Below are 13,932 nucleotides of genomic sequence, written 5' to 3'. Positions count from 1 at the left end.
TGACTTTAATAATTGCATGCAAATCATGTGTGTAGGTACCTAAGATATGTAACTGCATTTAGAATTGTAATAGTACATGGAAAATAAGGCATACGGGTGTGGGTACTTTTAGCATTGGATATGGGTATAATATATATGGCAGACCCAGCTTAATGGAATCACTTATGCCTACTATCCATGACTTATTAAAATAATCAAGCCCAGGTAGACTAGTATTATAGTGACTTTCCTCTTCAAACTCCAAAGCATTTGAATTACAGTCTGCACAACAGCCCTGTGAGGCTTGTAAGGCTTGGTCTATTTTTTCAAAGTGATCAACTTAAACTGAGAGGTTAAAGTCCTGTCTATTGTAGGATTTTATACTGCCACCCATCATTTTAGTATCTGAGTGTTTTCCACATCAAATTGATACAATAGTCCCTAGTGGACTGCATAGAATCTCTGGCATGTCTTCCTTTTTGGGGTAAAACCTCTGCCTAGGGGAGGGATTTCTCAATTATTATTTAATTTCCCTCTATCGTTAAGGGTGATTTGTTTCAGTGTTTGGTTGATTAGAGTTTTTTGGGGCATAAGGGGGTGCCAATGAAAAAATGACATGTCTTTGGAAGAGTTGGCTGTACAAGCCAAGAATCCAGACTCTCTCTCCCAAACGTGCTCCCTCTGCCTATGTTCTTACGATGTCTGCCCAGTTAATACAAACTGTATGGTCTATTTAATTTGTAAAATTCAGTTTCTGAAATCAATTTATAGCCGTTAAAGTATTTGGGATCAGGGACTCTCAGACTTTTCACGAAGTAGCTCAGACTTTTGGAGCTGTTGCAGTAACAATGGGGCTTTCCTGCAAAGCAGGTTAATGACTAATAGTTCTGTTGAATGTGAAGGCTGCTTCCCTGCTACTGTACCCATTCACGATTTTTGTAAGTGCCATTCCCGGCTCTTTATTAAAGGATGCTCCGGATTTGGAAATGGCTGTTTTTCATACAAATAAAACTGTGAGTGGATGCTGATGCTGCTTCCCTCCTAACCAGGAATAGAATGTTTGGGGATGCACTTCAAGGAAAGTACAGGACTGGGTCTCTGAGCAGGAATTGCTTGTATGTTCACTTTATGCTAGGGGTGTGGACAGCTATGAATCTGAATCAGTTATGCAAGAAATCAGGATCACAGACACACACACATGAGCCGAAGCAAACAAAATTAGATGGCAATGCAGCAATGGAAGTACAAAAAGTTACACTCTGACCACCATGAACAACATGGGACTAACAAAAATAATAATTTCTTCATACTCCATCTAAACTCATCATTATGCATGTGAACATGTCTTTTTTTTAATTCTGATAATAAGCAGATGCCCAGGTTGTTGGCATCATTCCAGAATTCCTACAGCAGGCTCCCTCTGTCCTGTTATGCCCGGTCATTAGATGATCTTCGCCAAACGTTTAGCGGTACTGAGTGGAGCTGATGGGGAGAGATGCCTTAGCAATTCCATTCACGTCTCTTGCTGAGCATGCAGATGAGTTTAATTTATATTTAATCAGCCTCTGCAAACAGCAATCACTTGAGAGCCTTTCCACGTAACGTGCAGTGATTACCCTTATTATAGTAGTACAGTTCGTACCACTATAGTTAAGGGTCTCTCAGCCTTTCCATTATAAATCCTTATTTTTGGGAGTTTTGCAGCCTAACTGTGTAAATGCTTTTGCAGGCTGGCACATGACACAGTGCGTATAAGGGCACAAGCTTTTTTAGACTCATCAGGAGGTGGCTCGTTAGCAGCTACTTACCTTGTTTTCCTGTAGCCGTACTGCGCAGTCTCCTTTCTGAGCGCGCCAAAACTCACGGGCTTCCTGTTCTGTGATCTGTAGGATTTTTGCCTAAGGAGTCGAATCTCACTTAGGCTAGGAACGAATATGGCCCATAGAAATTTAGTCCTTGAAAAATCCCCGAGACAGAGATTTTTAAGTGATTTACCCATAGCCACAGAGCGAGAGTCGGTGTTGACGCTCGGAGATGAACTCTGGAGTTACTGTCTGCAGGCTGCTCAGCAGTAGCAGTTGCCAACCATGTAATTGCAAAATATACTTGTGGTTTTTAAGGCTATACACGCATCTTGTAAATATTTGGAATAGTAAAGATTTTTCCAGCTATCTTTTTGTTAACCTTCAACTCTCCCATTCTATTAATAAGCTTCTGTTTTTAAAAAGTGAATAATGTGATCTGCTAATGGTTAACATCTTAAAATTTGCCAACTGTTCTTACCCTGTGCTATTAGCGAAATACTGTAGCATCTCCATTGGAGTACGAAATGTTTTATCATGGAAAGATTACTTTTCTTCCTTAGTTGCTGTTGTCAAGTGAGCAAGTTAACGGATGCAGCGATTATAAATGTTGCAATACTGACTTCCTGTGTGGTCAGATAAAGGATGACGACATTTTCAATTAATTGTGCATTTTCCTTTCCTTGGAGCTACTTTACCAGATTTGGGGGGATTTAACTGAATGAATACCCTTTTTTTTTGGGGGGGGGGGGTGTAAGTGGCTGCGGGATTTTTGTTCCACATCCATCTAAATGGTAATATAGCTATTTATTATTGGTCATCTTTATAGCCACTTGTAAAGCTAGGCTCAAATGATCTCCGCTTTCATTCATTATACATGAGATGTATTTTGAGTATGTATTTTCAAAGCCACTCGTGATGGACAAGTAGCAGTCTAAATGGCTATTGGGGTTAAGAGGCATTTATTCTAGTTCGGCCCCAGCACTAAGGCTGAAAAGGCTGACTATGCATAATTACCAATAAATTGACATTGTAGAGTATATTTCCCAGTGCTGTGTGCCAGTTTAGGTTGGATTTATCATATTGCACTACAATAACCACCCCCGCCCCCCCAGGCCAGTATTATGATGATCATTGTAAATCTGGTGTAATACTAGGGATTAAATAGGACATACAGCATTTTTAGCCATTCTTGAATGAGCAAACTCGAATATTTTAGCAGAAATCCATAAATAAATGGTCTTAACGCTGTGACTGCCTGGATGTTTCCTAAAGGTGGTTATCCCAACTGTGGCAACAGAACACTGATTCACTGGAGAATGTAAAATTTGGCTCGAGTTTTGCCTAAATATCTGGGTACCACTTGTGATAAACGGTAAAGACCAAATCTGCATCCTATTGAAATCAACCGGATTCTTGCTATTTATTTTAGTGGGAACAGGACTTGAACAGAAGTATTATTCTCTGCTATGTTGTAAAGGTGCGTTTGGTATGTCGCAAATTGATAGTAAATTAATACATCTAATTTAAACCGCAGACAATCCCATGCACCACTCCTAGAGGAGTTTCATTTTGATTCCAGATTTCCACTTTCAAACTTTTTTTGTTGTAGCCTGTTCAAATGACTAATGGTATTTTTTTCCCCCTACACACACATTTTCTAACTCAAATAACTGGAGGGAATTTGTTCCGAGTCCAGCACACACACACATCACATTTGGGTGAGTGTGAGAAACGTTCAGTCCAAAGGGGAGATGCTGCAGCAAGTTCTGAGCAAGTGAAAATAAGAAGGCTAATGAAAACTGTTCAACAACAATAATGTATAGGAGATGTTGAGCACAGCTTCTGTAATTACTTGCTTAGAAAATTACAAATGTTTTGATAACTTCTGTGGGTGGAAGAATAATTGGAAAAAGATATGGAAGGTAAATCAAAAACATTTTAATTAAAAATCTTATCAAGAGTAAGAAACAAAGAGCCAATTGAAAATGGAGGACTTGAAACTGCACTTAATACAACAAAGAAAACTTTCCAGTATTAACTAGCCTTTACCAAAAAATAAAAAAAATACTATATCTGGATTAGCATTAGCAAATGAATGCTATAGATGTAAATCAGGTGGAGGAAGAGGGGGGTGATGGACAGAGTATACATGGGTATGTGGAAGTGTCGTCTCTAACTAAGTTCTATTCATATTGAGATTTGCTATTTGTGTAGTGTAATAGGCAAACCAAATCGTGGTTGTGTTTATAAAAATTTGGTCATCCAACAGAAAGAAAAGTAAAATGAATTAGTGGATGGATAATCATTCATGGTAAAATTGATGAACCTTCTAAGTTTAAGGAACATCATCTGAAACAGCAGACTTTTGTCCAAATAGTTGTGTAATAAATATATGAACCTGAGTCGGAGAGAGACTAATTCTGCAACTTGCTTGTAGTTTTCCCACCTGTTGTTGTTCCTTCTTTTAATCCATGGAAAGCACTTTCCATAAGTTTTTCAATAAGGGGTTTTTTCTTTTTCTATACCAGGTGTAGTGCTTTTATTCAAAAAAATCCTTTACGACTCAATTGTAGTTGCAAGATAGATGTGAGCGAACAGCAAAACACAACTTTGTCATAAGACGTGGGTAAGCAACTTCAGAAACTTGTCAAATTCTAATTTTCACAGCACAAATCAAGCAGTCAGGTGTCACTCCAGATAGCTGTAGTCTCATTTCAGACTTTCTGATCTGTCTTTGGTTAAGAGTTAACCTGAACACTGTTCTAATAGCTCTGGGGATATTAAACACTTCTATACGGCCCTTCATCCAACGATCTCGAAGCACACTGTAGATGTGAGTCAGGAGGTAGGTGAAGAAGAATATCTGTAAAACTGATCAGAGTAAAATGAAGAGCAGGTTACGTGACTTCACGCACCAAAGCTCCATTCCTACAAGCTGCTCAATGGCTGCATAGAACTTTGCTGGAGTCAGTGGCCCACTCCAGAATACAGGGGTTTTCCTGCCTGGTGCGGCTTTCAGTATTGAAGCCTATGTAGCGGCAGAGTCAGGAGCAGAACTGATGTCTCAGGTAAGCTCTCTGTTCTTACTGCTAGTATATACATTCCTACACAGTAATGATCTGATCTGGACCTGCACTGAATTCAGTAGTAGTCATTCCATTGATTTTGGTAGGTGTCAGATCAGGCCATTAAGTGTTCAGGAAAGTACTGCAGTGCAACAAAGTCGGGGCCTCATTGTCCATTTGCTTGCATCACTAACACTACTGATGGCAGGGAAATTATTTCTGACCTCTACAAAGGGAGTTGAGCCCCGTCTCTTAGTACCCTACTGAGCTCTATGTAATGTTGTCGCATGCTGCTTATCTCGATCCTAGCATTAAACTGACAGTGCCAGTATTCAGCCCAAAGCACTGTTTGTAATAACAAGCTTTATAATATGTAAATCTCTTTTCAAAGCCAAAAACAAATCTTTTTTTAATCTTCATGTATTCCTCAGAAGAAAGAAAGGGTCTCAGTCTGTATATTTTATGCAAATCTTGCTTTCTTTCTCATTCTTGGGCATGAATGACTATCAATGGCTCTGCTTCAAAATGAGAACAAAAAAGAAATTTCATCCCTCATCAAAAGAAACGAAAACTTTATTTCTATTGCATAAATAATGGTAAAATTAAAATCTTTTTATACACATTATATATTTACAGTGGTGTTTGGTTAGAGGAAACAGCCGGTACATATGGCAGTCTGTTTTTCTTTATACACTTCTTTATACACTCAGATAACATTGTAATAACATAGAATTTATTTAAGTTGCATGCCAAGTTCATTTATATTAATATTTACATTGGTTTGTACAAAGGTTTTTTTAATTTTTTTAACCATTATGGTTTTGAATGTGTGGGCGATGATTGTTCTTAATTAAAAGACCATGTCTTCAGTTAATGAGCAAAAATGACTTTTTTGTTTGTTTGTTTTAAAAAAAAACTGAATGAGAAATGGAGCAGAAATAATGACGGATGCAACACTGAGGTATATAAATTAAACTAGTAATGTTGGATTTCATATGGCTGAGCCAGTAGGCATCAATTACTCAGGTCCTACAATAAAATGAATGTCAGCGTGGCTGATTCTGGTCTCACTCCAGTTTAACTCCATTGACTTCAATGGATTTACTCCTGATTTCACCCGTGTATGTGAGAAAAGAATCTCACCCCATACGTTTCCTGTAGTTGATGGAGATTTGTGAGAACAGGAGCCACTGAATGAAGCAGGAACAGTTTGGCATGTCTAGACAAGGATGGCAGGAATGCTAATACTGTGTGTGAGTCTGGAAGAATATGAAAATAGAAGCTCTTGTTCACAAGTAAAATCAAAACAGATGTATAATATGAGGGTCCTGATCTCTTAGGCCCCAATTCTGCAAACATGAGCATGCCTAATTTTGAAATCAGTGGGCTAATCACAGTAGTAAAGTGAAGCACATGCATAATTGTTCGCAGGGTCAGGGATTTAGTCACAGGAGCCATGTGAGGAAGGGTTTGCTGTTTCAGACACAGGACTAGCAGATGTGAGTCCATTTTAATAGGAATGCAGTTTAAAAGAAGAAAACAGTCCTTGGGGCAGGCTATTTGTGATAACAAAGCAAAGACAGACTTCTCTTTAGGATCCTGTTAATGATCACTCTTGAATAGGACTGGAGAGAAAACAACAATACCAGCCTGTGAAAACTTTCAAGGCTTCAAAATCTGGGTTTGTTCTGCATTGGAACTAAACCGAAATGTTCTGAAAGTTTTTGTGAAACAATTGTCGAAACATCTGTTTTCAGATCAAAAAGGTCAGGTTATGCTCTCACGTCCGCCCTGTAGCTGGAAAAGTTCTTCAAAATCTGTCTGTCTGAAACGGTTCATTTTTGACAATGGCATGTTTTGACAATACTTTACTGAACGAGTAGAGCTGGTCAGAAAATTTTCAACAAATAAAAATGCGACACTAATATAATGATCTCTGGTTGCTGCTGCATCTTCCTGGAATGCCCTTGGTATTTCAAATCTCGCCTTGGATGGCTCAGAAGAAACTCACCACTCCAACTCTTCCAATTATCTCTTCCCCCACAATCACTCATGTTACTTCCCAAAAAAGGGGAATTTTCAGTGTAGCTGACCAAAGGGCAAGGAGGGGAAGTCATGCATTCCCAATTCTGTTCAACCGCAAGCAAAGTCGCCATGGATTTTAGCTGAATACTAGGGTTTAACTTGCCCCTCTTCCTTCCAAATGAGAGCGCATTAGAATCTGCAGACTTAAATTGGCAAGTCCATTCAGAGATGCTGAATATTCCTGAGATTTATAGGAAAGATTTCTGCCAAAAATCGGAGTGTTGCCTTTAACCCAGAAAGTTAAAATTCATGTACGTGAATAAAAGAATCAATGATAGTCCTCATGAAAGTGGCAGCCAAAATAGAGATGAAAGTGAATGTTCTATATTAAATTCTTAGAATGAAGCCCATTACTTTCCTAGAAACTGAGAGCTCTGCCACTAGATTTCCCGACATCAATTAGAGTATAATCTCTTATTTCACTAAGATATGGCTGCTATAAGACGTGTTGTTCCTCCATTTAAGCATGAATATATATGAATCAAGACACTTGGTCAGACTTAAGATGACCAATTTTTTAAAAGACCCGAAACTCAATAATTCATTGTATCTGGTGGTAAAGTAGAGAGCCTCATTCTTATTAATTGTAACTCCTTTCTGTGAATGATCAAAATACCATTTCTCCTGTTGCAGACCTACAGATAAATTGGGACTGTTAATTTCTTGCTTCTGAGGGACAACAGTTCTTGACAGAGGGGTGTGTGTGTGTACACACAAGTGCATAAAAGTTGCAGTTGAGTATAAAATCTTGAATGGATAAGGGAGAGAGACTGGCATAAAGCTCCTTGTATTATGTGAGCACTTCAAAATGGAATTTCATCTATAGGATTGGAACTGTGGACAGGGCTCACAGTCCTGTGCCAAGTTCCATCAGGCAGTCTTTGAGTCCTTCATAGGAAGCCAGAAACACACTTTAAGCACAGAAAGATTCTCTTTTATTACTGTACAGTCTTTGTTCTGGGCTTTCTGCACTCATTCAGATCAATAACATAGACGGATAGATGAGAGCTCACTAGGATGCTGTGACTGATAATCTTAGGATGATGACATATTCTTGAAACCATCTAAACCCCTTGGTTAATGTGGCGTTTAGGTTGTGATTGCATTACCTTTTTGATACAGTCACTAGAATTCAAGGACATTGCCAGTAAAAGCCACACCAACTTCCTGACCAGCCAATTCAGACATCTAAACATCAGTGTGCGAGTACACACCTAGAATACTCAATGTGAACTGTCTGTACCCAGTCCCTCAAAATCACAACTTTAACCCTGGCCTCAGCAAGATTAGATTAGGGTTATCTTGTGGGAGGAGTAAGGGGTGGGCTGAGAAGAAAGTGTCCTTTTCCATGTTCTACACTCTTTCCATGTTCTGTCCCCATCTATTCTGCCACCCCAGGTCAGAGGCTCTTGGGGAGATTCTGTGGGGTGCAGAGCTGATGAGGCAGGCTAGGTAGCAGGGCCATGGAGGTGGCATTAGAGACCAGAGCTAATAAATGGGTTCAGACAGAATTCTCAATGCACAACTCTTGATGGGGATAAAATTTGTGGTGCTGAACTCTCTCTGTATTAGCCTAGACAACTTGAGACATTTCAGTGTGTGTTGGGGTGTGGTTTAGAGTTTTCTTTCACCCTGGGATTGTGTAGCTACAGTGAAGTAAAAAGGAAAGTGAGACACTAGTGGCTAATTTTCCTAACAAGATAACTATTCCAGAGAGTCAATTTTCTAAGATATGGCTGGGCAAAATGCTCATTATTTCCTGACTGGTAATTGAATTCAGACCCTAATTTACTGCAACCATTCTCTTGTGGAAAATCTTGCTGTAACCTTAACAATGGTGTGAGTACCAACTCGGTAGCAGACAATTGTTCCCAGTTATGCTGCATGGTAACATTTTGTAACTTCATCTCAGTCCGCATGGATACTGGATCTGACTTCAGATTCTCCTTTGGCAGTGGTTAGAGGTGTAAGCTATATGAAGGTCAATTCTGGTGCTTTTGTAACTTTGCTAGTTGGACAGCGTGAGCCTACCATGTTCAATTTGCTCAGCTGACAATTATGTAAATTGCTACTTCTGATGTTGTTTTTGACCCACTCGCTTATTCCCTAGCTGCAGCTTCATTCATCCACCACTTCAACTTGAGGCTGCCCAGAGGGCAAAAGGTTAAAGAAACAGAAAGCTGTCTTGCTTACTGATCCAAGACTGTACCATAAATAAACCCCTACGAAAGCCTCAAAAGATTTTCAGAGGTGCTGAGTGCCTAGAATTCCAACTGAAGTGACCAGGTGCTCCACATCTTTTGAAAACCAGGATCTACCTTTTCAATGTAAAGCATCAGGATGAAAAATATTCCTGAACCAGCCTAAAATTTCATCTTGGATCATGTAAGACCGAGCCAGAGTCCTCCTTACATGGATTCTTACCCAGCTCTATACAGGTTTGGCAAGCTGGCACTGTAACAAACAAACCAACAACCTCCTATTCAGCTTTTTGGGAGACTCATACGCTTAACTGCTCATGAATTTCCAGATTCGGTCCATGTTCGCAGTAATATTGGCAAATACCAAATGCCTCTCCAATTAGTATCAGACGGGCTCTTTCTTCTTGCTCAGTAGTCGCCTGTTTTTAAAAAGTTTGTCCTTCCAATAGGAAGCATTAAAATCCATATGATCAATCCCACACTGCAGATGCCTGTAGCTGTCCATTCACCAACTGACATAAGAACTGTCCAATCAGTAGCAAAACCGTAGGGCTTTTCTACATGCAGACTTACACTGGTTTGATCAAACTGATGCAATCCAAATGTGGGGACACACACTCATTGTTTTAGTTTGGTTTAGCTAAACCAGAATACTACACTTAAACAAGTGTGTCCACTCAGAGGTTTTCCACCAGTTTAAATCAATCTGTTGAATTTCACATAGTTAGACAAACCAGTGCAACCCTCCACCTAGACAAGCCCTTAGATACAAGTGTATTTTCAGAATCTGGGAATGATGCATGAACCAAAAGGCAGGCTAAGTTTATCCGTTCTTGGCTTGAATACTGTTTGACCAACACTAATGAAATTGGGCGGTGTTCTCTTTAAGAAACTGTTGCATGTTTCTGTGACACTGTGCATGTCTTGTGTAGCCAGGGTTGCCTTAGCGATTGCCATTTGGGATGAAAAGGCAATGTGGAGCACCCCCTGAAATTCCCATGGAACTTGTAGTGTCGCTGTGCAAGGTGCGGAGTGAGTTACCGATGTGCAAGACATGCCCACGTGCAGTAGTTAATATTACTAAACATGCAGTACTGTGTGCCTGTATTTTGGAGGGCGGGATTTATCCCACTCCTGATGCATGCCAGGCTCCCCTCCACGCGGGGAATGAGAACAGAGCTTTTTAACTGTGGTCAAGGATCAGTTTTCAAAGTCTAATTCCTATTTATGAATCAAGCATCACCTGGCTTTGGAGTTCTTATTCTGAGTAACTGACTAAGAAGGGGAACATGTTTTTGAGTCCTTCTATGTAACCTAATAACATTCTAGTAGTATCAATTTAATATTTATGCTGAACAATATGAAATTACAATCCTGGTTTTTGTATAAACTAAAACATTAAACACAAACACCTACTGAAATCCATGCGTTGTTTTCAGGGAATGGGGATGATTAAAGTAACTGAGACTTGCCAAACGCTGGTGACTTTCATTTACTATTACGATACTGATCAACACACCCATGTTGATCTGTTAATGTACCCGGAGCCAAGTTTTCTCAGGCAAAACTCGCACTGATGTCAATGGGAGTTTTGTGCCCGAGGGAAGGGTCTTGGGATTGGCCCCAGTGATCTGATCCAGCTCCCCAGAAAGTGAACCAGGGGGGCTGGGTCAGACCATAACTTAACGCTTGTCTCCGGCTTCGGTTGCTCTCCATGTGGAATGTTGGTTTCTAACTTTCAAAAGGCACCAATATGGTCCATCAACCAGGCAACTAGGAATATTAAGCAAGTGTTAAGCCTCCAGGCAATAACTGCAAATTGTTAATAAACATCACCCAGTGATAAGTAGTGTTGATGCTGTGTTCCAGTGATGCCACTTTCATCGTGCCCCTGAGATGTGAAACTGTCGTCCACATTTACAGCATCAAGGTCTCAATGCTCATTAGTCGACTAGATCTGCTGGGTCCCTTGCAGAAAGCCTTTAACTCTCTCTGTTCCCTAGTGACGAGAAGCATGTGTTTAGAACTCTCCAAGGATTTGGTTTTGTTTTGAAGTCCGTTCCTGTCCCATACCGTACGTAAATCTCTCCTTCTGGGAGAAGGAATGCTTCTCGGAGAATATTCTACCCATTGATCCAGTTTTGGCCACAGTAGAACAGAAATGAAGGGGTGTGTGTGTGCACGCACGCCATGTCCTGAAACCTAAGCAGAAAAATTGCATGGTTGCTTTGAAAACTAAAGTTGTCTTGCTCAGAAACAGGGAAAAGATGGATGATGAAAAGATTGTGGATTTAGGTGGGGGGGGGGGAGGAGAGGAATGCAAATCCATGAGAGATACTGAACACATCCATTGTGAATGGCTGAAGTGTCTGTAGATGGAGGAGGAGGCAGAAGAAGAGGAAGGAATGGTTCCATCGTGATCACTTTCAAATCAGACCAAATAAAAATACGCATTACATGTAACAGACCAACCTGGTAGCCAAACAAAAAGACTGTTAGTTTTCAGGACAGATCAGGGTTTAAGATGCTTGGCTGCATTGTAGGGGGGAGAGAAGGAATGGAGCACTGTGCGTCTCTGCAGTGATTGTGGCCGGCGCACCCAAAGTTCCACTGACAATCCGGGGGAAGTGCGTGTTGGAGACTAAGCTCTGCCTCCCGTTAAAAAGGTGAAGCATCTGCTCCTTGGCCCCACTTTCACAGTGACGCTTTCCACCCCCTCGGGGGCATCTAACGTAGCTGGCAGCACTCGACTCCTGCAGCTCTTAGGGCTCTAACCCTGCACTCGGGTATCTAAAGAAATACAGCCAACACCTCCTCTCCTCCCCGGACACACGCTGTCCATTTGACGATAGCAGGTGACTTTCACCCCTACCTCGTACCCAGATCACGCGAGGATCGTTCAAAGCTAAATGCAAGGATCATGCCTTGTTTAAAAAAATAAAAATTCCATATTTGATCCTGGCATCAAGCGTGCGTAGTTCTTGTGCTCATCCCAGTACATGTTGTACCTTTTGTCTGCATAACTCCCTGATCTTGTTTGTGCCGCTCGTGAAAATCTCTTCCAGGAAAAATGAGTAACTCTCAGGATCTGAACGGCTGACGTGCTATGTAACATATGGCAGTATTTTCTACTCTGAGCTCTTCCGCTGCTTGTTGCTTTCTGCTTTTCAGTTTTCTCTCCCATGAGCCTACGCACGAGGGGAAAAACTGCCCCTGATAAAAGACAGAACAGTCGAATGATCAAAAACGAACACCACCAAAAAGTCAAAGGTGTGAGCTACTTTATATATATATTTTTTAATAGAAGGTGCCTAGCATAGAGACTTCTGACACCTCATTTCCATAACAAAGCGTGTAATTGGAGCCAGGACTCAAAAAATATTGTTTTTATTGGAAGAGTTCTCCTAGGATTTTTGGTGTCTGAGAAGCTTGTGCAAGACCAATTTAGAGCAAGGGCAAAAGCGAGTTTGCTGAAAACCAGTGAGTGACCTCTGATGCACAGATGGAGCCCAACATGATGATCTTTAATTGATAGCGCTGGTTGCAGACTCAGTAGGAAGACTGTGCACAGATTTTTAAAATGCCCATGTGCTAAAGCAAGCTTTTTTTTCCTTTTCTTTTAAAAGCCCTGATTGAAACAGAAAAAAAAGCACAGAGTGCTTCCCCCACAATCTTGTCAAAGGTGGGTTTAAAACCAAAAAAATAAAAATTTGCGCAATACTAGCAAATTTTCCTTTTTGAAATTTGAAAATACTATACAAGGACTTTCTAGCTCCCCTCCAATGCCGTAGACTTGAGCGCACAGTCATAAGGGAAAACACAGCGAAGTAAGTGAAGTAAAACAAACTGTAGTTGCTTGTGGCTACGCTATGATCGACTTCCTGGGAACGTGGGACTCCAGGAAAGCTACTCAAAATAGTCTGTTGGCCCCCTAGGTTAAAAGACAGTCCCACAAAAATAGCTCGTAAGGCTGCGCTTCTTCAGAATCACAAAATATAACTCTGGATGAAAGTGAGTCCTCCTTCAAGTTACCGCCGCCGTTTTGAAGCAATAATTCAGGACTCCTATATGTTTATTGCATTAGGAAACTAAACCATTAAAGCATTAAGACAGCCCTTTTATGTCCCTGCCAAGAGGATGTAGTTGATTCACAAGACGTATTACACTGCTGGCCTCGGGTTCCTTGTCGACTGGTTCTTTATCTGCCCGCCTCTTTCTTTATTTCCCTTTTCAAAGTTGATTGAGGAAAAAGTTCACCCATTGGCATGCGCATGCATGGTGAGTTTGGTTCACAGTGTTATGTTGAAAGGCTATTCCATGCCGCTCCGGAGGATCTGGTTGGCTGCAATCAGCATGACGCTTATAATAAAGGCCATGGCAAATGCACATATAAGGCTCTTCCGTACACAGGTCTGTCTGTTCTGTTTCTGGGAGTGAACTAAAGTGGGAGGGAAAAAATAGAGGAGTATTACAACTGGAAGTATTTAGTCTTTCACCAGTTTTTCTTTGTATCATAATAAGCACTTAACATCTCTTGCATCTGTAGCCTCTCTGCAAAAAAAATCCATATCAATTGAATTTTACCCCATCCTTTTCACTGACTTTTGAATGGTTAAACCTCTAGTCTATTCCTTTGAGATTCCCCCAGACTTCAGCCAGCCCCAGTTGTTTTGACTTCTTCTGATTAAGAAGAAGTTACATTTCCATAAAGATTTCCACCCCTGGATTTCCATACCAGTAATTTAAATTCTCCACTGTGCACTTCAAAGGGAGACTGTCAAGCCGCATGTTGCCCAG

At 40.6% G+C, this 13,932-nt stretch overlaps 1 protein-coding gene across 3 annotated transcripts in view; it reads right to left on the bottom strand.

Annotated features, from left to right (window-relative positions):
- Positions 1–9,258: 9,258 nt before the first annotated feature.
- CALN1 (calneuron 1) overlaps positions 9,259–13,932 on the bottom strand; it is a 183,500-nt gene continuing 178,826 nt past the window's right edge. For all 3 annotated transcript variants that reach the window (XM_007054161.4, XM_043530933.1, XM_043530932.1), the window contains one exon: positions 9,259–13,573. In XM_007054161.4, the coding sequence (XP_007054223.1) occupies positions 13,446–13,573 (128 nt within the window). In that variant the 3' untranslated portion in view covers positions 9,259–13,445. The remainder of the gene's footprint in view (positions 13,574–13,932) is intronic.

Source organism: Chelonia mydas, chromosome 17 (genome assembly GCF_015237465.2).
Source record: "Chelonia mydas isolate rCheMyd1 chromosome 17, rCheMyd1.pri.v2, whole genome shotgun sequence".
Taxonomy (NCBI): domain Eukaryota; kingdom Metazoa; phylum Chordata; order Testudines; family Cheloniidae; genus Chelonia; species Chelonia mydas.
Note: the sequence above shows the minus strand (reverse complement) of the source record. Positions and strands in the feature narration are given on the sequence as shown.